Source organism: Tigriopus californicus, chromosome 7 (genome assembly GCF_007210705.1).
Source record: "Tigriopus californicus strain San Diego chromosome 7, Tcal_SD_v2.1, whole genome shotgun sequence".
Classification (NCBI taxonomy): domain Eukaryota; kingdom Metazoa; phylum Arthropoda; class Copepoda; order Harpacticoida; family Harpacticidae; genus Tigriopus; species Tigriopus californicus.
This window is the reverse complement of record NC_081446.1, coordinates 3,429,642-3,454,151: the sequence shown is the minus strand read 5'-3', so window position 1 is coordinate 3,454,151 and position 24,510 is coordinate 3,429,642. Positions and strand designations below refer to the sequence as shown.

General features: G+C 39.6%; 1 protein-coding gene across 1 annotated transcript; it reads left to right on the top strand.

Annotated features, from left to right (window-relative positions):
* LOC131884025 (acid-sensing ion channel 1-like) lies at positions 1–24,510 on the top strand. The gene is made up of 7 exons (XM_059231659.1): positions 1–850; positions 4,785–4,997; positions 15,006–15,096; positions 15,207–15,409; positions 18,843–18,975; positions 19,418–19,632; positions 23,878–24,510. Exons 1-7 carry the CDS (start codon positions 479–481, stop codon positions 24,100–24,102), a joined length of 1,452 nt encoding a protein of 483 aa, XP_059087642.1. The 5' UTR covers positions 1–478; the 3' UTR covers positions 24,103–24,510.

The following is a 24,510-nucleotide window of genomic DNA, read 5'->3' as shown; positions in this document are numbered from 1 at the left end:
AGTCTTCGAGCTGATGACATAATGTCGATGAGAAAAAGGCTTGTCAAGAAAGACCTCCCATGCCAGGAGAATAAGATCAGCACCACTTGAAAGAGGCTTCTCCAAAGTAGGATTAGGCCTCTCCAAATTGGAAGGACCCTCGTCATCAACCTTTCTGAGTATTATCGTGGATGCATTTCAACGCCAGTCGTGAAGCTCGGACGTACGTCCTTTTTCGAACCGGCCAGTGGCGTCGCAAACGGCCGTTGGCATTCTCCAGAGAGTGCGAAGGCACCTCGGTCCTCCTGCATCCTTCCCGTCGAGGCCAAAGGGAGGTTCACGTCCCACATTCATTCTTCTGGAGACATTCAAGTGCATGCAAAAACCCTCAAAGTGAATCGAACTTGTCCCTTGACCAGAGTCGACCGAGCCGTAGTGAAGGAGTGGCCGAGTGGATGCAGTGATTAACGGCCTATTTATTTGCACCTTTTGTTTTTTAATGAGGACCTCCCAACAGTCACGATGTGCCACGATCCTCGAGAATTGCGGTTCCAGACCAAGTAGCAATGGCCTGGCATTCAAGACCCTACCTGTCGCCTCGCCATTACCAATACCAATACCCATATCACCCAATTCCAATATGATGAGCTTGGCTCAAGTGAACATCTCGGGGTTGCGAGCAGCTACGGATGAATCCAGGCATCGGCACCGTCGCTTGATTTGGGTGTTCTTACTCACGGCTTGCTTCGCCGTGATGGTGGCCCAAATCACGGACAGAGTGCGGCATTTCCTCTCCGAACCCGTATCCGTTCAAGTGCGAGTGGAAAGAAACAGCAGTCTTACTTATCCGGCCATCACCCTTTGTAACAAAGTAAGTTATGTAACGAGCTTTATTGAGTTAACCATGATATGCGTGACTGTACAATAGACAAGAATATTATGAAAGAAGGCGAAGTAATCAAGCCCATCCACCTTTCTTGGGCAGCATTTCTCGATGCACAAACCACGTTAAAAGCATTCTTGGGAACAACATATGCGTTCATCTTGGAACAAGTATAATGCCAAAGTGTCCTATTTCAAGGTCGTTTCAAACGGTTTGCGAGGAAAGGGTCACAGTTGATAATCAACTAATTGCGACCACATGCTGTCACAATTAAAAATCTTTTACTATTAGATATTCATACGAATATTGATTTTTATGACTAAGAATGCCTACTTGTAAGCTCCAAAAGCCTCAAGATGAGTAATGACCAGAATTTACGTACGCATACGTGACCACTCACCAAGGCTGAACAGAGAGGATTTTTGTATTCTATACCTCCTATCCCTTCAAAAATGGTCCGCTGAAGGTCTCGGGCCTTTTGGCCTCTCAAATCCCCTCCCCCACCCAGAACCCAGAAGGTCTCAGTTTAAAAATAAAATGCTTAACCAAGAAGATCATTCTCAGGCTTTGACGTGCTTGACAAGTGATCAAATAGGATTCCACTTAGAAGGCGGGAAAACGGAACATGGATCCACTTGACGTGACCCAGAAGTGGTCTCTCAAAATGACAGGCATAGCCTCTACTTAGTTTCTCAACCAGGTGCTTGAGCAACGACTTGACTGGGAACAATTTAAATGTAAATTTTCTGTTGATTCATTTTTCGAGAATCGATTGAGGTCATTCCATAACCTCCTAAAGCTACTGTACTTATCCAACCCAATTCAAGAGGTTTAGAAATGATGGGGATCGTCTCCCTTGAAAGTAAAAGGATCAAATGTGGAGAAAGATTGATAAGAGGGGCCAGTCATATTTGAACGCTACTTTCTGTGATCGAAGGTGAAAAGCCTTTCAGACATATTGGTCTTGAATATTTGGCAGAGCGTTCCAAATATTGCATCTTTGCCACCGCAGATTTTTGATTCCGAAATATTTGGGCAGCGGAGGTCCCGAGGATTTTGGGGTTTCTCATCTGAGTGTTACAGCAAAACGCAAAAAACTCTAATGGCATAAAAGCTACTAGTAACATCTATGAAGTACAAGACTGAACGGGAAGGGACCTGGTGTTAATTTTTTCTACCCTTTGGATTACAACGCCATTTTTATCCGATATTTATCTCTTCTAATCTGATGTAATCAAAGCGCTCAGATTTGATCCATATTAACTGTGGAACTCACTAATGACTAATCAACTAATCCAACTCACAGGCAAGGTCACGGCTGAGGATTGATTTCCCACTTGGTATCCAACATGATACGATGTGATAATTTTTTTGATGGGGTTTTGCATGGACTTCTAGAGTTATGGACTTAAATCTAAAGAGAGAATTTTGTATGACCTGAATTATGCCCTTCATTCAAAGGGAGTATGCACTAGGATTAAGATTCTAGCCCAATGTATCAGCTTGTGAAAGTCCGTGGTTTTGGAACGTAATTCACTAAGGAAGGGATGTTTCTAAGTCAAATTAGATATCACTTTGAGACGGGAACTTTTTTTGTTTTGTTTGCGATTAGGCGAAGGATAGCAATTAGGTAATTTCGTACTTTTTCCATGATTAAAGTCAATTCTAAAAAAGACAATTATGTGCGAGGGTAACGGAATGTGTCTAGGAACTGGCAGTGTGTGAAAACATGAAACATTTTTAGTTTGTTATAGAGGCAAAATCATTCGTATATAAGAAAATAAGAATAATAGTGCAATGAAAATGTAATCAATTTAGAAAAGAAATAAAAAGAGAAAAATTATACGGTCCAATTGCTTTTGTGGATCTTGGAAGAATTTCATACCTACTTTGATTTTAGTCATTTTAAAAAGATATCACATCTTATCTTTTTAGCATTTTTTTTCCCTTTTGTCTAGAGCCCGCAATAAATTTCGAAGAATTTAGCTTTATGACAAATGAAATTATCATTTAGTTCTTATATAACCTTAAAGAACATCCGATTCGTACAATCTTTCAAAATGTAGCCTTTTGTAAGTGTTCACAGTAACAAAATGGGATAAAAACATGTACTCTTTGTCGGCCTTTCACAAACAGTTTAGGTGGTAATCTAGCTTCCTACGTACTTCCCCCTTAGCTCAGGTCCTCCTCCTTTTGTGATGACGTCTTCTAAAACATGCCTAATCCTTGACTATTAAGTTTGTTTGCTCAATTGGAGTCTGATAGATCAATCAAGAATCCATTTCCTTTCGAGATGAGGCCACCCCCGTCATTCGTCCTTCTTGTGTAAGGCATATTATATGTACTGTAGATCCTCACGAAATATGTAAACAAGCGGCTGCATTCATGGAGATGACTCAGTCATAGAATACTCAATCGGTCTTTAATTACTGTCCTTCATCAAGGGTTTACCATGAACATGTATATACCTCTTCTTCTATAGATCTTGTAATGACTGCAAGCTCAGAATAAAAGAGAACATTTTTGACTGTTATGCCATTGACCAGGAACCCCTGATTGTCGTAGTACAAGACACTCAATCAGTCCACATAAACGATAAGTGGTCTCAGCACGTGAGCATGTTATGCTTCAGCGCTAATATCAAAATGAATGATAGATTCGGAGTGACCCTTTTAGTTCCTAAAAGCCTAGAACCTTCTTCAGCTACAAATGGAAGTATTGTCGGTTCTCATGTCACTTTCTCCAATCACGTGCAAGGAACATTGACTTGACGATGTTTTTTTTATTGTTCATTTATTTTACATGAATCTGCAAATTGGATCGGTCATACCATATTCGCCCAGCCAAGCAACCTTTCAAGTATATTTGGTCTTGTGTTTTCATCACGACAATATTTCATTAGCTGACAGTTCTTTAAAGATTTTTGTACTATTAAGTGCAAAAAGGAGACATTTATAAGCAATAAAAAGACATTTTTTTCAAAACAATCCAAAACTTGGGTTTGGGAGGAAAGTCTCCAGCTGTTCCGTGTTCTAAAGCAATCTGGCCTCGAGAATGACTTCGATGAATCGTCAGAATGAATTCATAACGCTTGGGTGGGCGTGATATAGCTCTCCATGTGAAAGACGAAAAGATAACAATCCAATCCATTAATTTCGACATTGGAGACCCGGAACGTAATCTTGATTGGGCACGAGCCCGTCGTTCTCGATACCAAAATAGAAAGCTCATCTCCAACTTTTCTGTATCATAATTTGTGTATTCAGAGTTTAGATTAAGTAAATGAGCACCTTGTTGTTATAGTCACTAAAAGTTACATGGAGATCAAGTTTGATTCAGCTATATTATCTAATTTATCCACCGTATAAAGAATTGGAAGATAAGAAAACTTCTCGAAATTAAATCGATTGAATATCTCGTTTTCACAAAGTAAGAAAAATATTGTTTTAGTCAGGAATCTCTGGATCTTTTAGGACAACAACCAGTAGTCAAAGAGTAGCATGAAATAAGTCTTCTTTTCAGCCCGCTTAAAGAGAAAACGAGGTACATACATATACTAGATTGACGAATCTTCAGTTATTTAGCTTGAATAAATGGCTACGACAAAGTACTCTAGAATGAATGGATATTATTACTTGAACGAACTCGACGTTCCCCAAGATCCAAAGTTTTGGATCAAATAGACCGGCTGCACTTTCAAAATATGTTGAATCTCGTTTAGATTGAGGAGCATTTTTGGGTTCTAATAGCAAAAATGGTTGGAATGCTCCATTAGATGGTTTTATTACTTGGTTTCTTGCAATAGCTCCTTTGAGCTGAACTCGTGGACTGGCTCCATAAAATACTGCCCAAAAAATACTTGCGTTCTTCCATAATTGAAACCGGTCAATGTTATCTAATATTGTGTTCGAATTGGTTCCAGAATCAGTTCAATATGACGGCCATCAATCTGTTGAAAAGCAAGTATGGTCTGGACCGCCTTCCAGAAACCATAATAGACTCCAATTTTACCAAGACCAAACCGTCCGTGAAGAATCCAAAAGAAGATGTAGCCAAACTCCTTCGTATACCAGGGCTCAATGCGTTCACTCTTTGGGAGAAGACAGCTCATGCCAAACCCAAAATGATCAAAGAGGTGAGTGAGTGTGAGCCTTTGTTTTCCATCCAGCTCAAACGCGAATCCATCAATTTTCGTTTCGGAACGTCACGACTTTAGGAGAGAGAACTGACAAGGGAGCCAGATTGAGGCTGAAAATTGTGTGATTGTGACATGGTCCCTTCCAAAAGCATCATGGAATTAGAAACCCTAAAATTGGATTTGTTTCATCTGTGAACGCCTCTTTGGCTATGTCAATTAAAATCTAGGAACTTGGCAGACATTCTGAAAGTTAAAACCTGAGAACGGAATATTTTTTATTTGTGATTTTTTCCTTCGTTTTCGATAAATTTTTTTGTCATTTGTCCCAAGAAGTTCATTCAGTTCATTTTTAATTGCATTCATCTTTAAGCATTCCTGGACCAGAATCTAGCACACTTTGTCTCATTTTCAAAATATAAAAAAGAGAAGTCAAGAAACAAGATATATTGTATAGAAAATAAGACCGTGAGGTATGCTTTAGAACGGCCTTTGAACACCATCTCCTAGGAAAGCTTTGCCAAAAAAGCATCACTGATAGTGTGGGTTGTCAAAATAGTTCTGCATTGTGTGAGAACATTAATATTTGTGCTTTTTCTCTTGTAAATGCTGAGATATTAATTCATTTCCATGTTGGATGGATTTTCCTTCAAAAGATGCCTGCAAAGCAAAGAAGAGTTGGTTGGTTAAAAACAACCTCAGGATTGGTCGCAATTTGTTTGAGACCAATCAACAACAAAATATGGAATGATCTCAAGACAAAGTCCTTTTTGGTTTGGTTTTGGATACCAGGGGTGGATGGGTGAGCCACACCCTGCCAGCAAAGCCAGCCAGCAAAGCCAGCCAGCACATCATCTATTACCAAATTCTAAAAGGCAGTGACATAATTTTATGCTATGTCTGTTGGTGGGGATAACTCCCAAGAAGAATTGATCCAAGGAGAATTGATCCAAGGATCTCTCTCATGCTAGGAAATTGATCCAATTACTTTGTCATGTCTTCTCTTTTTATCAGATCAGACCTGTGTTGTAATTGTTATTGGGATTACAATTGCATGTAAATTGAGTTGTAATTAATTACATTGAGAAACAGCGCAATTGCAAGTGTAATTAATTGCATTTGAAGGACATTTCAAAGACTAGCTCGGTGTGCCATCTCAAATTGGTTGGTAGACCAAATATCATGTAAAGATTGAAAGGTAATAGATATACAAACAATTGCCTTTCATTTTAATAGTACTGGAGATTGCATTCCCTTTAGCAGTTGGAAAAGTCCGTGAAAATACAAACCAAAAAAAGGATGTAGTATGGATATTTCAATTTCAAATAACAGCCACATTTCCATTAGCAATACAAAAATTGTGCATCTTTAAAATTCAATTGATGCATGCTTGATGGTTAGGTTTCCTAATTCAATGTTGCTCATCAATTTATTCCTTGGCTTGAGCATTGCAACTTTGCGTCCTTTAATTTTGCTAAACATCTCTGCCACTGACCATTGTACCTTACATAGATAGTATAAGCAGTGACAATGCAGTTGAGACACAGTTCTAACTAAATTTGTTTTGAGTTCGACACTCAAGGTGAGAAGCATCTCTATTGGATTTCTGATGAATTGCAATGTCACTTCTTTTTTTAAGGAGTGAGATTAAAATCCTTGTTCCGGTTTGAAAACGGCCTCCAAAAAGCACCAAAGAAGATGCCTGTTTACAAAAAGAAAAACAAAAAAATTGATATATTCAAGCTGACTTGATTGCAATGGTCTTGCGTTTGTGATCTTGATCTGTCAATCATCCAAGTCTTGTTCCTCTCTTAGCTGTCAAAGCAATCCAAGCATGCATCTATGAGGCTGCTTATGCATTTGTTTATGGCAGGTCTGAGGTTGTCTCAGGGCCTTTAATGCAATTGTTTTAAAGCTATTGAAGTTAAGCAGTCTCACTTTCTATAGTCCTCCTGTTTCCAACATAAATGTGAGCGTAACAAGATCAACATTTAGTATGCAATCAATCAATGATTCCCCACCATAATGATTTCAATAACCTCAGATAAAGCAATGTGTTAGTGAAAAATTAATGAAAAATACCAAGATGACATTTAATGCCTTTTGAAGATAAATAAGAAAACTGGAAAATCCTGTTAAGACGAAAATTGTTTCATTTTGCTCTTAAATCCATCTATGTCTAGACACTGGATGTCAGACAGTCGACCATTCGGCTGGATGAACAATACAAAAACCGGTTTGTGATCAATTCCGAAGAGGCAGGGGTTGTCGATTGTGCTGTTTAGCTTCCCGTGTGGTCGGTTGTCCGACATGGACTTATGTCTACATATTCTTGACATTCTTGACAAAAAGAGTAATCGGTGCTGAGTTTGCCAGGTTCCCTTGCGAGAAGAAAAAGGCCATTTTAAATGCGAGAACCTCGCCAAATGTGGACGAATAGGCGCTGCAGAAAATCTGTCTCCACATGAACATGTGCTTTAAAATAGTACCAATTTTAACATAATTTGAGTTTTCAACACAAGAAATAAGAAATGCTTGTTAGCTAAATTAACCAGTATCTTGAGTAAAATGAGTTTAGGTTTCACTTATTTCAGGTTTTGAAAGTACTATCTAGGCAATTTGATTTTTTATATAGCTTTTGTCTGCTCTCTGAATATTGTCTTAGTATGTCAATGTTAGTGGTCAAGAATTAGTTTTTCAAAACATAAATTTTATATTTTACACTAGATGTACCATAATAAAGAGACAGGTTTTTGGAGGCATGTAAAAGTATTTAAGGGAAATGTTTATTTCAGCGAGGGCATTAAATGCATTGTCTTCGCCTCCCAACGTTTATGCTGAACCCATTCGTCTTGGCACTCTCAGGTCTTAAGTGTTTCAATATGGGCTCAGTTATTGGAAAGAGCTGCAAATCAAAGACTGTCATTGACTCTACCGCATATCAGCAAGTGAAATCTTACATGACGAAGAACGTAATTCATTCAATTTTATATTTTAATTTCATTGAGTTTGAAAGAGAACGCACGGTCTTGCCTGAGCTTTTCTTCCAGCGAGAGAGAGGGCAAAGATCAAAGCCTTGAAAAACATATTGTCAAAATTGAAAGTGTTCGAGCCTTTATTGGCCTCTCTATCCACTTAACACTCGTTCAAGGCGAGGTAATTTGTTGGAAGACAAAATACACTTTGCAACCTTCCTTCCCCCTGAACCGTTAACAAATTTTAAACTGCTGACCTTGACCAATTCAACGCTTCCTTTTTGCTAATGTTAAACCATTGTCAAGGCACTCAAAAGAAACCTACCAATGAATCCTTTTATATCCTGGTAAACACGTGTTGAACCAAGTACCATTAAAATAGGTCGTAGTGAAGCTATTTGCACAACCCCTAAGGTGTTGACTGATACTGTTTTCTCACTACAATAATCACCCAAATACTTGATCGTATTTGAACAACAGTTCATTGGAAACCGCTTTTGGGGCTTTTGCCATGTTTTGGATAAGATAGCGCTGATGGCCTCATAAATCAGGAAAAAAATAGAACAGTCCCACTCTCCAATTGAGTTATGGAAGCAAAACTTGGCCCTTTTTGTCCTGTCCTTCGGCCAATTAACTTTTCCTTTGTCCGAGTTAGAGCTTATGAGGAAGACACTAGTTCGGGTGGCTTACCCACATCTACGATTAAAAGTTGGTTCTCGAGTTGTCGTAAAAGGTTTACAAAAGCCAGGTTCCTGCCAAAAGTGAGTTAGAGACCCACTTTTCAAAGCAAGACTTCTGTCTGATGAACTTGTCGGTGATGATGATTCACAAAAACGTTTGGGTCCACCGTCTTTCAAGTCATAAAGAAGGAGAAATGATAGTCATTAAAGCCTCAAATGTATGCACCAAAGATCTGAATACCAACCAACGCTAAAGTCCACTTCATTACGCATAGTCGTTGCATGGGATCATTAAGAATATCTAGAAGACAAAGGCAACTAGTTTCTCCGTGCTCATGGGCCAAAAATTGTGCTGCTTTTCATAATACATTCCACTCATAGACTCTGGCATCTATTTGCATCTCACGTCTAACGATGATTATATCTGCTGCAGCCCCAAGAGACAGATTTTCGTACATGGAACAATCTTTTGAGTGGAGTGGTAGGAAACTGATTAAGTCTGAATGCCTTTCCCAAGTTTTGCTTTCATCCACAGAGCTACAATAATTGCTGAGGACGTGATGGAATCAATACATTTGAGAGTCATAATCCATGGATCATTTATCATAACTTGGATAATTTTACTACAGTTATTTTTACGCCATACATGACCAAGAGTCGCAATAAAGATTATTTTTTTTTTTGGTTGGGGGTTCTAGGGTCGGAGGGTGCACCTCGCCCGGCCAGCGAAGCCAGCCATCGCATCATCCAAGTCCAAATTCCGTTAGGCAGTTTCAAGTCCGGTATCAGATTGGTTCTCCGTCTGTGGGTGTGGTTAGCGTCTAAAAGTTTCCTTGAGAAAGGTCGGGGAGGAGAATCGAACCGGTGACCTCTCCCATGCTAGGAAACTGCGCTAAACACTACATCACTTCTCCTCCCTTCAACTTCAATTATTATTATTATTATTATTATTACAACAAGTGTTCTCTATGGATAGATCTATTACCTGACCTAAAGTTAATAACGCTCATTGGTAAAGGTGAATTCCCCAAATGATGATTGGATATCGTCCTCGTTTTTTCTGCCCTTCATACTTGGCTAATATTTATGTTTGCTATCGCCAACCCAGTAGGAACGTGGCCCCTGCTGGGTCCTTTGTGGCGAATGACAAAAAACTGCGGAAGCGACAAAAAAAACACATTGAATGGGAGAAGTTTGACTAATTTGACATTTCGAGAGACTTAATACGAAAACTTCTTCCAAGAGACACTCATTTTCAAGACTGACAAGGTGGGGAACGTAAACGTCACCCCTGGGGAAGTTATTGTTGTTGGGCGAAGCATGTCTGTGGGAAGAAATTCTCTACTTGAGATTTCGCTTAAGAGCAACAAATGGGCGCCGCTAAAATATCAATGATTACTTGAAAAACAACAGAGATGTCATCCTGAAGTGACAGGGTGTTTACCTGAATGTTTCATTCGAGAATCGAACAAAGCCCTAGCACTAAACTCCCACCTAGGTTGAAATAGATAGAGCTACATAGATCATTGCTTGAAGAAACAACAGCTTAACGCGAAATGGTAAGATATTTACTTGAAAAAAATGTTTTCTACTTGCCGACTAAGAAACAGGATTCACTCACGCAACACATATTCTATTGGCGGGTGGTTGTGGCGAACACTGCCCCTAAGAAAGTGGCTTAAAGCATACAAAAATGTTGCCCTCAGGCTAACAGCCGAACGTCCACTTTCCATCTTGGATCCCTGTCTAGCCAAGTTCAAGCTCCTTAGTGGTATTCAACTTTCAATATGAGTTGCTACTGTAACAGCTTGAATGAGCAAATCTGCGATCACTCCCGAGGGTGATGTAAGAGTTATATTAATGATAACATAAGTGTGGAGCATTGGACATGCCAGCTGGCTCTCTGATGTACAGAGGTTGCGTGAATAGCCCCTGTTTCTTACTCCTCCCACAGATTTACTCTGTGGCTCCTTCTATGTAAAGGAGTCACAAGAACAACTGGTCTATAAAAGGTTTGAACGTGGCACCAAGCATTCAACAACACCAATTCTGTGCCAGATTGGCACTCCTTTTCAAACTAGTCTGATGCTCCTGAAAATATTCAAACCAAGTTTTGAATGATAATCTTAATCTTGTCTTGCCTTTTCCCTTGTCAGTCTTGTCATGTTTTGGGATTAGTTCGTGGTCACACTCACCGTAGTAAAGTCTTGTCTTGGAGCTCCACTCCGAAAATTACTATGATGTAGAGCTTTAGTATGATCCTATCACACTAATTTGTTGACCTAGTCCATCTCTATTAGTGATGTGTGGCATGAAGAGGCTCAGCTCTTTTAGAGCTCATTGAGAAGCACATGATGTGCATGGGAAGCATTTTTCCAGTTTTCTTCTAAATCGGAATGTGCAACGTAAACTTTTGTGAGTGATTTGTGTCTTTCGTACTTAATTAGAATTTGAGTCTGCCTTACACCTTTCCAAGTTCTTTTTTCGCTATTTAGGGTTGTCTTGAAGCTCACTGATTTCTATCAGAACGTGTTTAACATCAAGAGTCAACGTTATCTGTTCGTTATATCAAAATGTTCAGACCCATGAATACCATCCCCTCATTTAATTGCAATTCATCATCGTTTGAATGCACTTTTAGGGATTGAGATATGCGTCATCAAAGACTTCCCCCCAACTTGATCTCCATTAAGGATTTGAATATCCGGATCTCCCCTGGCTCTAAAATCACATGACCATCTAAAAGACATGATCTTGATTCTTAACGATCCATTACCATGTTGTTCTTTGGATCTTAGAATCAGTCAAGGTCCTCTCGGGAATCCGATGAGAGTATATTTACTGTGGATAGAGATTCTTTACGCTCATTTACCCGAAAAGAAACGATGGGCGACATCACAAAAGTTCCACTTCCTCACGATCACTTTTTTTCAATGCCTAGAGGGAAAACTGGCCAAGTGTCTCCAGAAATAGAATATCCTGGAAAGGACCCGTTCAAGGGGCTTCAGCGACCAATGTGAACGATTTCAGTTTTATAAAGGACCAATCCAGACAAAAGTGGCCAAGGACGGCGGCTATTGGAGAATAAATGCACTCCTCTTTTGGGTCCAGTGTAAGGTGCAAAAAAGATCCATAACCTGATATTGAATGGAGTGCAAAGGGATATCCTCTCGATGGTCTTGCAAGGTCCTTGTCCAATTTGGCCGCCTAAAAAATGGCCCAAAAGACTTTTTATTCGGTACCATACTATTTTCCTCCAGGGTTCGAGTGAGAGATTGTTGTTGATTAGAACTTAGTAGAATCTTAGATTAGAATCTTAGTGATTGCGATCATTTGGAAGATGACCAAAAGATCTGTTGTGTTATTTTTTTCGTTCTAATCCTCCTCTCCGAAAACGTAATCTGTGTATTTGCAGTCCTTCGATCATAATTCCTAATCATGGACCCCCGCTGGGAACACGAGGCTTTTTGTTCAAATACATGTTCCATCTTTCCAAAGAGACATTGCTTTATCTGTGTGAGTACTTGTACAAGAAATGGGCTTGCCAGAATTTGCTAGAGAAAAGTCGAATTGAATTCCAAGTCGATTACCAATCAAAGTATTCTTATCAAAATCATACAATCAACAACCAATCAAATCAGTGTATAACTTTTGTATGTCAATCATATCTTAGCGTAGCGTCTGTCATTTCTTTTGGCTCAAATGAACAGATTTCTCCTCGTTTTATGACATTCCTTGAGATCAATCATAGTGAGTATCAGCGTTCTTGGGATACGGATTTCAGTGGAAAAAGTGACCTATCTCATGATCAGGTTATCGCTCACAAAACAGCCACTCTATCCTCGAACTTTGATGTTTTGCATTTCATCGTATCAAACTTCCAAGAATTTACTCATGATCGATCACTTGGAACAAACGGAGTCTCTCAATCCGAGACTAGCTTTTCCATCTGTAACATTTCAACACACTTAAAAAATCATGTCAATCAGCATGTAGTCCAAATTGGGAGATCTCACGCTGTTTATGGCCCCAATAGAACAGAGATAAACAAGATTCCATGCCAAAGTAAAGCTCCAATCTTTATCCAAGCCACCATTTCCACGGGCCAACTTCAAGCTTAAATGAGCGTAACTTATGAAGTAGAAGTGAGTTGGCACCCCTTGAATAACTTTCACTCGCTCTCCACTCTACTTGAGCTTGAAGGTATACCTTGCCAATTGGCCTTGTGTTTTGTGAATGTTCCAATCTTGGTCTTGGATTACTTTTTCGTGGCAAACTTTACGCGGACCGGATGAGAGAGACCGCGTTATCTATTGAGCTGGCGCAAATTGGAACAGACCAAGGAAAAACATGGACTTTTAGACAATGCATTCAGACCATCTCTAGGCGGTCTTCATTTGCTTCCTGGATCCATTCAGTTCACTCAACCAACCCAAATATTCAGCAGACCGTATGGTTTTCTTTCATCCAATCTATCATGGAGACGCCATATTACGTACGTGTACAGGAGGTAGACAGACTTAAAGGCTTTACCTTGGGTTTATAACATGTTTTTCAGGAATAGCTGGAACAGACGTGTTCGGCAGAAATGAAGTAGTTAACTTGACGAACAAACAGGCAGAGACAACTTCAAGTGAACTACTACCATGGACAGATCTGGTCAGGATTACATGAGATGCATCTTACCTCAATATGTTTGTCTATCTTCTAAGTAGGTTCCATTTTTACTCAGAAAAATAATCATCCATGGCTCAAGATGTGCTTAAGAAGTGAGTATTTTGAAAACAAAGCTAAACACAGGGTTATTGATCTTTTCAATCCCGCTCATAAATACCAGCTATAAGATGAAGGCAGAATAGGTTTCCTTTTTGTCATTTTGTTATTGATGTTGGCTCTGGAATGCTGGAAGCTCAATCAACTCATTAAGAGTGTTCTTTATAGTTTTGACAACTTTGTTGTCGTTTTCCTCTTTGTTACAATGGCCTCCTGTCAAAGACATATTAACAACCCAATGCTCAAACAAGTATACCAATGGAGTGGCTGTAAATAGCAAGAATTAAAGCGACACTGCTATGTTGTCCAAACTCAATAAACTTTTTCAAGTCATATTGATTAATGGGTGATCATGTAACAACTAGTTTTGTACCAAAATCTGTGGTGGAGCGCAAACTAGAAATTTGTACCATCTCCATGTGACATGTGGGTAAAGACTCATGAAACGATCGAGGTTGGATGGAATTAATCAGTGTTAACTCCAGCTGTTCACTTCCTTGATTGGGAACGATCCCGGAACGAAGTGATTACATTTGCATCACAATCAATGAATCCAGGTCAAAGCTTGAGGTGCTTGATCCCAGCGCCTCAAATAGTGTATTTTGGCCTTATTGCAATACACATAAATGGAAAACAGAGGAGTTAGCCTTGCGCAAGATGAAACCCGTTCGAAGCTCCTACTTTCTATTGTTTTCGAGATATTTGTGCGGAGTACTTGTTCATTCTGAAGGTAATTCATAATCATTACGCTTCACCTTCCTCCATGTCTCTTCGACCAGAAATTTGTTTAGCTTCTGTTGGATGAATCCAAAGACTTCGGAAAGGATAAGAGCAGGAACCATTAACAATGTGTTCATCCTCTCATATCTTTGCCAATGAGCAAGTACTAGGGTTGTAAACGAGTCCTAGAACAATGATTCGAGTCTAACAGGTTTTTTGGCCATCGAAACGGACTTGGACTCGAACTCATACGAGTGTTTCTAAATTAAAAGTAATTCAAATCTTAGACTTGTGCTTCAAAAATGTTATCCTTAAGTCCAGAAAAACATGTTTGACAACTTTAAATATTTTTTTTTGGGCCCGCAAGCATTTAATCCATGTTCTGGTGGTGGTTTATTTTGGTTTTTTTAATGATGACATTACTATTTTCTGCGTTTACGTGTATCTATATTTTTTAAATTATCTTTTGGACCAATGTTTTGATCTGTCGGATTTTTCGCCTTCACTGTGTCATTACTCTTCTTTATCTATTCTGTCTTTGATTGGTTATCAACAATAAACAATAAAAAAACGAACGACTTATAGTGTTTACTATAACAGTGTTTACGTCTTGACAATTGAGGAGAAGATTAGTTGTAGCAAAACCATAGGATTTTGTAAATGTCATATTGAGGAAAAGAATATTTTTAAGATAACCAAAAAAAGAGGTATTGTTAGAAGTCACAAATTTCAGGTAAGGAATAGAGTTTTTTAGAATCTCGGAAAATTCTCGAAATGACTTGAGTCTTACGAGTCTTCTCAATGTCTCTTCTTAGCCCTAGCAAGCACTCTAATTGATCTATTTTTTTCCTCATATGTAGTGCTGGTTTGGGCGGAACGTCACTTGCGATGCTCGTGGAACGTGGTCCCTTTCTTTGACAACGATGGGCGTGTGTCATACGTATACCTTGAGTAAGTAGATCGTGTGCAAGATGATTGTGGTACTTCCTCACCAGTTAATGGTGATCAAGTCAGAAAACATGAGAGATTAATGAACGGGAAGTCTATTTTGGTCGTTCCAGATGATAGTCTAATCCATTTGGCCGGGATCTTCCACAACTTGTACCTCAAAATTCAAGAGCTGGAGGAAGACCATTACCGAAGCGATGAAGGGTGGAAATTCTATATTCACAACCCACTGGAACTTCCCACCTTGGGCGTGGAAACCCATGGGACGTCTCTTTATCCAGGCCAAGGGCGGGATCTTAGGCTTGACCTGAAAAAAGTAAGCGCACCCATTGGTTTACAGGTTTCTTCAGGATTGTGAGCCTCATTTGAGAAAAAAAAGATCCATGCTTTGGCAGCGGCCTTGGGCGACCATTTCCATTAATCTGATTAATTAGCCATCGAGTGCCTTGATATAACCCCATATCCAAGCCCTTATCTAAGGATTGAAGTGCTTTGTACCCTTTCGCGCTTTTGAATGGATTAGGTGGGAGAAATGAAATGACGATGAGAGAAATTAGACATTACTTTGCTTCCTAATTTGTGTGGATAGTTCCTGAGATTTAAGAAAAAACCTATGTATTACACATCTAGGATCACTAGTGTGTTTGCGTTGTTAAAATATCACATGGCGATTCGACAAAGATTGGAAATGGTATTTTCTTTGTTTGAGTCAGTGGGCGCGATTGTCCCCTCTAGCGTAGAGATTTATAAGCTCAAGTATTTCCCTAAATGCCATACAATTTCTAAGAATGCTCTGTATTAGCTTGGTCTTTTATTAGCCTGTTTCCACAATCTCTTTATTGTCAAAGAATCGCTTTAATCAGATCATTGGTGTTGGTCCATCCGATGGCTAAAGATTTTGATTTCCATCCAATAATGAATGCACATCCTTGTTTCAAAGTAGTGTTTAAATACAAAAGGTACAAACCCTTCAGTTTTCAAAGTTGTCTATATTAATTAACAGATTTTCTTTTTTGCTTCGAACATTGTCAAATGGTTTTTGGAAAGAAACAATATATTTGTGTTCACAATAAGAGCAATCGATAAGAATTAAGTGACTAATGTTCCATAACTTTATCTATGTTTATAGAATAAATTTCCGTAAGGCTGACACTAGAGGGCGCGAGAACCGCATCAGGGGCTCAAAAAACTGAGTGTAAAACGAGCTGTATGACCTTTGTTTGCATGGCCAATTTAAGTGCCGATGGAGTATAATCCAATTGTCTTGAAGTGCTTTAGCAACTTTACCCACCCACATCTTACCACGGAGAACATTCCAAATGCGATCAGTACGGGAAAAGGGTGAAAATAAGTGACTAAACTCAGAGCACTAACATCGTTCTAGATCGGGGAAGCGAGCAAGAAAAAGCATGCTTTCGATTTGATGACAGGTCAGTCAAGCAGAGCGTCCCTCAAACCTGACGTTTTTAGGTACGAGATGATTTGAGGGTTTGTCTTTCGATTTCGACATTTAATTACACCTTAGCTAAAAGTTCTAAATTATTCAAAATTCCAAAACTCTTTTGTTTTTTTTTTTATTTTAAGTTGCAGTTACAAACACTTCAATGTCCAATGTCCTATTCTCACGTATTTTTAGGAGTTCCTATTCATTCATCTCGAACTAACTACCGTGGTATAGGGCATGTCAAGTGAAGGAAATTTAAGGAAAAATGTGGTTCGGCACCCTGATTTTGGGAATTTTGGGGAGGAAGAACTGAGACAAACACAGTCAACTCGCAGCATCCGCCCATTGAATTTTCAATTATCAAGTGATTTTGAGTGAGTTGCGTTACAAAACCCACCAAAATGAACATGTTTGGTGTTAATTGATGAACACACTATCAAATTGGCTCAATACCACAATGCCATTTGCTTAGACAAGCATTCAAAATGAAATAAATGTCAATGCCAAAATTCGATGCATGCACATTGTGGTTTGGCTGGCCATGTTGTCTTTGGTTTTACTCCATGGAATAACGTCAGTTGTTCATGAACGCGTTCACTTGACAAGCCCTATAACTCGTTCCTCGCCCCCTTGCAGCCGCGGTTCTCGCGCCCTCTGGTGGCAGTTCCCCTAAAATTCGTCAGGGATGGAATATTTTTTAAGTCCCTTAGCCTTGTTGCCATTTGTCTCAAAAATCTTCGAATCTATGGTTCGTGAACAGATATCCGTATTTCTTGAAACCCGAAACCTCCAACCTGATTCACAATATGGCTTGCGACATACCATCCACCGTCTAACCGCGACAGCCACTCTCTCGATTTTGATCGACGGGAAAACGACCTCATGACTCATGGAGAATTGTTTGATCTGGCATGATTTGATCATTTCCTTGTTGATTGGACGAGATCCCTCCAACTGGGTCGATGTCATTTTCTCAGATCTAGTTGAAAATGCATTTTCGTTTCACCTCGTGCCTTGTAATATAAAGTGCACTAGTCTCACCCAATTTGGATACCCTCAAGGAAGGATCTTGGTTATTCCTAATTTACATGGTTGGCCTTCCTTCCCCTCTGAAGGAACGCGACCATAATCATTTATGCTGACAGCTTTACGGCCTCTCAGGCGGGAAACTGGCTTGAAGTCCTTGGTCACCTTAGTGTGCATCTTCCCAAGAATCAGCTTATGCCTGGTTTTCATGACCTCATCATCCTCGCAAATATCCGCCATAGACCAGTTGCATATGACGAAGTCCGGAACAAAGCAAATAATGGGTCGAGTGTAGGGGGCTCTGAACCAAGTGATAAGGTTCATTTCTGGAAAAAAATAAGTGATTATGTCTCGATTGCTTCTAGGTTTCGAGAAGTTAAGGTACCAATGGTACATTGAACGTTTCAATCCAGAGCTAGTTTCAAGTCGCTAACTGTTCTGTTCAAGTCGATTGTTCAGCCGCGTCTTGAATGTGTTTCTGCTATTTGGACTCGAGCAGGTCCAAAAGCGTTTTTACCAAGAATATTGAAGATATGAGAGAGCTCTCGTATTGGGAGAGGCTAGAAAAGGTTGGGAGTGCGCAGTATTCAGAGAAGGTACAAAAGTATCTGATATTGGTACGTTTTCAAAAGCATTCATGAGCTTTGTCCCAACCCAGGATTTAGGGTCAATTGTAGTGACCGCAGAGGCTTAATGTGCGTTTTGAGAGCAACTTCAAGCCTTCGAGAATCCAGGCTAGTTAGAACAATAAAGTCCACTTCTCTTCTTTCTCAGGCTCCTTCATTGTTCAATTTGCTGCCCTCAAATATTTGTAGGTCGTAATGTAGGTGATCAACCCGAAATTCAAGGGCTAGTCCGACCCGCCATTTTTAATTCGTACTTAGATCAGATATAATATGAACTTGAAGTTGAATAAGAGCTATAAACTTTTCATCATGAAGTGGTGAGGATTCCGTTCCAAGACGCGGTAAAAGTTGTGCAAGGAAATTTTGTCGACCACCGATCGAGCAATGTAAGGCAACATTCCATATGTCTCGAAGAGGTTAAAGTGCCGGGAAGTTGGCTCTTCAATCTCAGAAATAATTGAGCATATTGAAAGATATGCCATAACTGCAATATGCAACTTGAATTGGAAAGTCAGGCTCATTATTGTCTATCGAAAAGAAACGATCCCAAATATAGTAAATGAAGGGGAAACTATTCAAAGAGATCTTTAACTCCACTAAAAGGAGATAAATGTTTTTGGATCATTGGTAATTTGATTATTTTTCTCTTTTAGATATGGGCCTTACACCACTCGAAAAATCCTTGTGAAAGAAACCTGGCTTATCTGCAAAACAATTGCTTTTTCGATTGTTTTATGAACCGGCTTCACAAAGAAAATATTACTTGTAGTCTTCCATACATGATAGGTGAGTAAGCCCAAATTCAATCTCGAGTTTTAGTTGCTTTACCCAACGCCCAGAGTGCATTTTTGTTGGGGTTTTCTGCTCGAATGTTTACAGATATATGGAAAAAAATGTAATTACGAAAAATATATCTATCTTAAATACCCTTTGAATCGGATGCTTTCTAGAGAAACTTTCTTGAAGTTTATATTCTTGGTATTCATGCAAACTTTTTGCTGCGAATCTTTAATCTGTCTTGGCGTCACTGTGCATCGTTAATCTAAGAAAAAAATTCCGCTCACCCAGTCCAAAAATATGTCGATGGGTTTGGCAGATGTTTCATCTTTGGGGGTCTTAATGAGGTTTGCAAATATGCAAATTGGATCGGCATTGCCTTTATGGCCATTGCCCACTAAGACAAGGCTTTGGATATTATAAAATGGGTTTTGTTGTTGTTTTGTTGCAGGAAGTCCATTGCCTTATTGCTCAACCCCAGAGAGCTACCATAACACCGAAGAGATCGCTAATAATCTATTCTTCTTCGGACAATGGAACCCCAATGAATGTCAATGTAAACAGCAGTGCCTCAAAACGTTGTTTACTTCCTCGTTAGAGTCCACTACAGACAAGTACAGCGCCAAAAAGCAAGTCAGTCGAGCGCGGGTTCGGATCTACTACCAGGTTTGTAAATCTCCAAATCGATCATAAATCCCCATTTTAGTATACATAACTTCATAGATGGTAAAGTACAGTTTGTTGATTTTTTTACACAGACCTACTATTGTGAAATAGGAGCATGATAACTAGGCGTCGGAAAGATATCTTTTAGTTAAATTATGTTTAAAACTATTTTGGCTAATTTGGTGCAAAAAACATTTTCACAGATTTTAACCTCAAAATAATCTTAAGCCAAGGATTTTTTTACGGACTTTTCTAACCGCTACAAGGAATGTCATCCCCAGTACTATTCAAATGAAAGGTTATAATTGGTCAATTCATTATCTTAATTTAATCTTAATATGATATTTGGTTGAATTTTGTATTTTGGTCATGTTAAGGCGAAATTTAGGGGGAAATGCCGGATGGAGAGAAATTCAGGACTACCTTGGCTCGGTCTAGACACGGTTTGTCACCTTTCAAAGATTTGTTTGACATTAAGCCCCAAGCTGTTCTTCAGAGGAGCTGTTGAACACCTAGAGTAGTGCCATACTGCAAATGATCTAATTAGAGGCCAAAAGTGATTGGTAACCCTCCTATTGTTTGCCACAAAAGCAATGTTCGAAAATGGAAGTCGACACAGTCTTGAGGTCACAATCAAAACCAAGGACCTTTTGCTGACTGGCAAGAGACCAAGTGAAGGAGGTGAGCCTTTTGGTGTCCATCTTCTTACCATTGGTGAGTTGAGAACGTCATGCAAGATAGGTGAATCCCTTTGCAACAGACCAAACCAAGGACAAAGATCTGGGGTTACGAGAGTCAGTCTTTAGAGAGCCAAAAATCAGAGGGTTACCAATCTCCCTTGGATCATACATAGTGTAATGTTAGTTTTTTTTTTCAATAGTCCCTTTGAAGGGACATTTAAGACTCTGTGCCTTCGGAAAATCTTTCCCCCCAACCTCGGCATACAGAGTGCTTAATTTCTCTCCACCCTGTACAGCATATTCCATATGATGGCTCATGAACAACTGGAATATGGACGGGGTTTGGGAATTAGCTTTTCGCGATTGAGTTAACGCATTATGTTCTTCTTCAAATGAGAATGATCCCAGGCTACAGCAATTACTCATTTCAATTTTCAGCTTGATCGAGCGACTGGATCAAAAGTTATGCCGTCTTACAAGGCACTACAAAGCTCTTCAATGAATGAACGGACTAGCCCTCTTGTGGTAATTGATTACCAGAAGAGGGCTAAGTCATTCATTCTGTGCTCTGTTATGTACTGCACATTGAGAGGGCATAACTTTTGACCCAGTCGGTTTGATTGAGCTGACGTTTGAAATACGCAATCGCAGGGATGTGATGCGCAATGCATCTTATGTTGTTTCAGTCTGTCTAAGTGTAGAGATGATAAGAGTAACTTTAGAAATCATGGAAAAGGAAAAGAAACATATTTTTTGAGTGATAGCCGGGGTTTAGGTATGAATGACTGAAACAACGCCTCCGACAAATGACAAGAGAGATTCAAGAAAGCAAGTTACCTTTTTGATCTTCAAATGACGCTTGCGATTTTGATGCCAAAAATATGCTTTTATCTTGCTTCTTGCTGCAGGTTCTGGTAGGTCTTACCAACCTACCTTAAAGAGCATAAGCAGATTAGACAGTTTGGGTGATTTGATATACAAGACTTTTGAAGCTTGATCACATATTTCTGAGAAGATCATTTTGTGAGTGTCTTCTTTTATTTCGCACTCCATTTCACCTGGGTTGCAAGCGTGACATAAACCTACCTCAGTCATCTCCGACAACGGGATTTGAACCCCCGCCTTCGAGATTTTTGACTCTCACCTTGCTCTTAATCCGCCCGACCGCACAACTATTTCAGCCATCTAAAATCTAGCTGTAGACCGATAAAAGCGGAATTTCAACACAAGGACATTCCGTTTGTGTTGCTATGAAGGCTATTGTGACCTCTTCATTGATGGGCAACAAGCCAAGTAGTAATAAATAGAGAATTGGGACAATCCCAAGGGGATGTTAGTGTCCGCGTTTTGGCATCGGATTACCCATCTCAATGTCATAACGGTCCCGCACTTTTGGGGTCATTGAGTGGCCAAAAGACTGGAACGATCTGCTCTTAGCATCTCCATGTTCAAAAATTAAAGAATAACAGGGATTGAAAAGCTCATGCAACTAACTAAACCCCTGTTGAATCAAGCTACTTGAATGCATTGTTATCGTTAAGGATTGCTGGATGGATTCTATAAGAAAATATTTTCCTCATATGTACTGGTATAAATCTATAAAAGATGTCCTTTTAGAACATGTCCAGCAATATATAAAAGTTAGGGTTGTTAGGCACTTGAATTAGAGGAAAGAAATGTTACGTGGGTGTGGGCATGGAACCTCACTCAAAATGTAAACGTTAACTCAAACACAATCGTAAGAAGAAAAAAACTGTTTGATTTGTTATTAGGCTGGGAGTTCTCATTTGGTCTTTACGTCGAGCAGAAATCAAAGAAGTTTGGCAATCGTAGGGTGTATGTAGTAGGTGTTGATCCAGTAGCAGGATTTAAATCAGACTTGGATAAGTTTTTGACTAAAATTCATGATTAACTTGATATTCAAGGGCTAATTTGTTAGTGGATCAGAAATTTTATATGAATGTACGGTTAAATGAAATTAATACTTTGCTCGTCCCGAACTGCTGGGCAAACAAATAATCGGTAACTGGTTTTACGGATGTATTCAACATCGGCACAAAAGAGAGCAGAAAAGGCTCTGTATACCAAAATTTATTTCATTCATTTATTTTCTACCTAATAATCAAATGAAAACATTTACTCAAAATATTTTACAAACATTCATGGATCTGTACAATTCAAAGAACTCTTTTGTACATTCCATATGAATCAAAAAGCTCATTGAAGTCATTGTTAAAGTACATCTCACAATAATAGGCTTACAAGCTACTATGATACTACCCAACCACTTTCAATGGATTGACCTCAAAGTCGATTGGAAACTCTGCAGTAATTCTCTGATTCGGAAATTTGGAAAACGGCCACATGGCGATACATTCAAATCCGGGACTAGAATCCCCGGGTAGGAACAGGAAAAGCAAACTTGTGGCCAATTTGTGACGTCATTCGGTTGGTCTGCGGAAACTTTTTTTCGCCCAACTCTTCTGAATTGATATGTACGAGTACTTCGAAGTTGGATTTGGTGTTCCAGCTTCCCGGAACACAACTGTTTCCCAACGAGCTCGTGTGCCATTGTTGACACCCCAACAGACGATTTGTTACATCATTAATTCCCATGGGATAAAATGCATTTGTCCTTGAGAGACACTCCTTGGTAAATTTTTGCTTGAAAGAGCGTGAAAAAGTGAGAAATGTCTCAATTTACTTCGTCATTGTCTGTTTTCATGGAGTGCAAAAGGGCGGCGAAGTCCCAAATTGTATAGAAATCCAAGTTTTCTGGCTTGTTGCACACTTTTCATTGTTCAGGAAAGAAAGATTTCGGAAAACTTGATCCCATCCTAACCTCTGGAAAATATTTCTTTGAATATCCCTTTTTCGTTGCATTATGAACTTTCAACTCATAAATAGGGTGGATCATTGCGGACCAAATACAATTAAGGCATAACTTTCCTTGCACGAAAAAACAAAAATAAAACCTGTTGTGATATGTATGCTACGTTCCCCATCGACATAAACTTGACATTTGTCGATAAAAAGGTATTTGACGTAGGTTCCGCATTATGATCCAACAGGAAAGCCATCAAATCGTTCTCCTGCCAATTCAATTACAAAAGCTTAGCATAGGCTTACTTTCCCTGTTCCTCCGTCTCTCCACTTTTTTCCCCTGAAAAAGAGATCCTTATCAGTTCCATAAATTTGACATGGGTTCTGGGGAGGCATTCGATTGAGATGCTAGAACTCGACGAGTTGTCAGTGCAAACTTTCCCGGTTAGGTTGGAACTTGGTCCAAGGCCTAACAGCTCAAAAATCCATCCCATTTTTAAATAGTTGAATATCTTCCCGCTTAATCCCCCAATTGACAGGTTTGATCGATATTCAAATGTTCCCTCTTCCCAACGACAACAACGTCATGCTAGCACTCAATACGGGATGTAAGGTACAAAGCGTTCGAGTGAATGTCAAAAGCTTGTCATTCCAAGCGTTTCTCTTGTTTCCAAGGCGTCTCTTGTTCGTCCTCGTCACAAACCGGAGATCCTGCTAACCTTGTTTCTCCTTTGCCTTGTAGAACCTCCAGTATGAATTCATCAAGGAGACCGTGGGCTATGGGACGATTGATCTACTTTGTGACATTGGTGGAACACTTAGCCTCTTGATGGGAGCCTCTCTTCTGACGTGTTGTGAACTTTTGGAGGTGGCGTGGATGAGCTTGGTTTCGAAATGCCGACCTTGTCGAAGACAGGACAAGCAGCCCAAAGAGGGAACAATGGATGCATCTCAAGTTCATGTCTAGGCCTAATGAGACTAACTTCCCCAGTCCCCAGTGCGGTTGTGTTATACACTAAGTGCAAACTAAATTGGCGATCGTGCAAAATCTGAGCAAATCGCCCACCTCCGCCGGTCTAGGTCTTGTCTATGAGAAGAGGCCTCGGGCTCATGATGTGCCTGGTAGGAGAGAGAATGAGTGACAAGTGCACAAGCTAGGTGGCACTCTGGACAACGCGGAATGGAGTGGTTGACAAAGAGTTTGGTTTGGCAGTGAGACGAAGATGGACGTTCAATCCCATCGTTCAATGCAAGGCTGCATGAGTATGATTGATCATCATGCCGCGGTGAAAGCAAAACTAACTTCAGTATTCAAATTTTAGTTTTCCGTAGTGTTGACTTATTAAAAGTGAATAAATTAGCGATATAAAAAAGA

What these genes read in the sequence shown, in the direction of transcription:
- LOC131884025 (XM_059231659.1), top strand. Translation starts at nt 479, where the DNA reads ATGAGGACCTCCCAACAGTCACGATGTGCCACGATCCTCGAGAATTGC. An exon ending in TTAGGCTTGACCTGAAAAAA is followed by an intron (nt 15,410 to 18,842) that starts GTAAGCGCACCC and finishes TTTCTCTTTTAG; the next exon opens with ATATGGGCCTTACACCACTC. An exon ending in TAGTCTTCCATACATGATAG is followed by an intron (nt 18,976 to 19,417) that starts GTGAGTAAGCCC and finishes GTTTTGTTGCAG; the next exon opens with GAAGTCCATTGCCTTATTGC.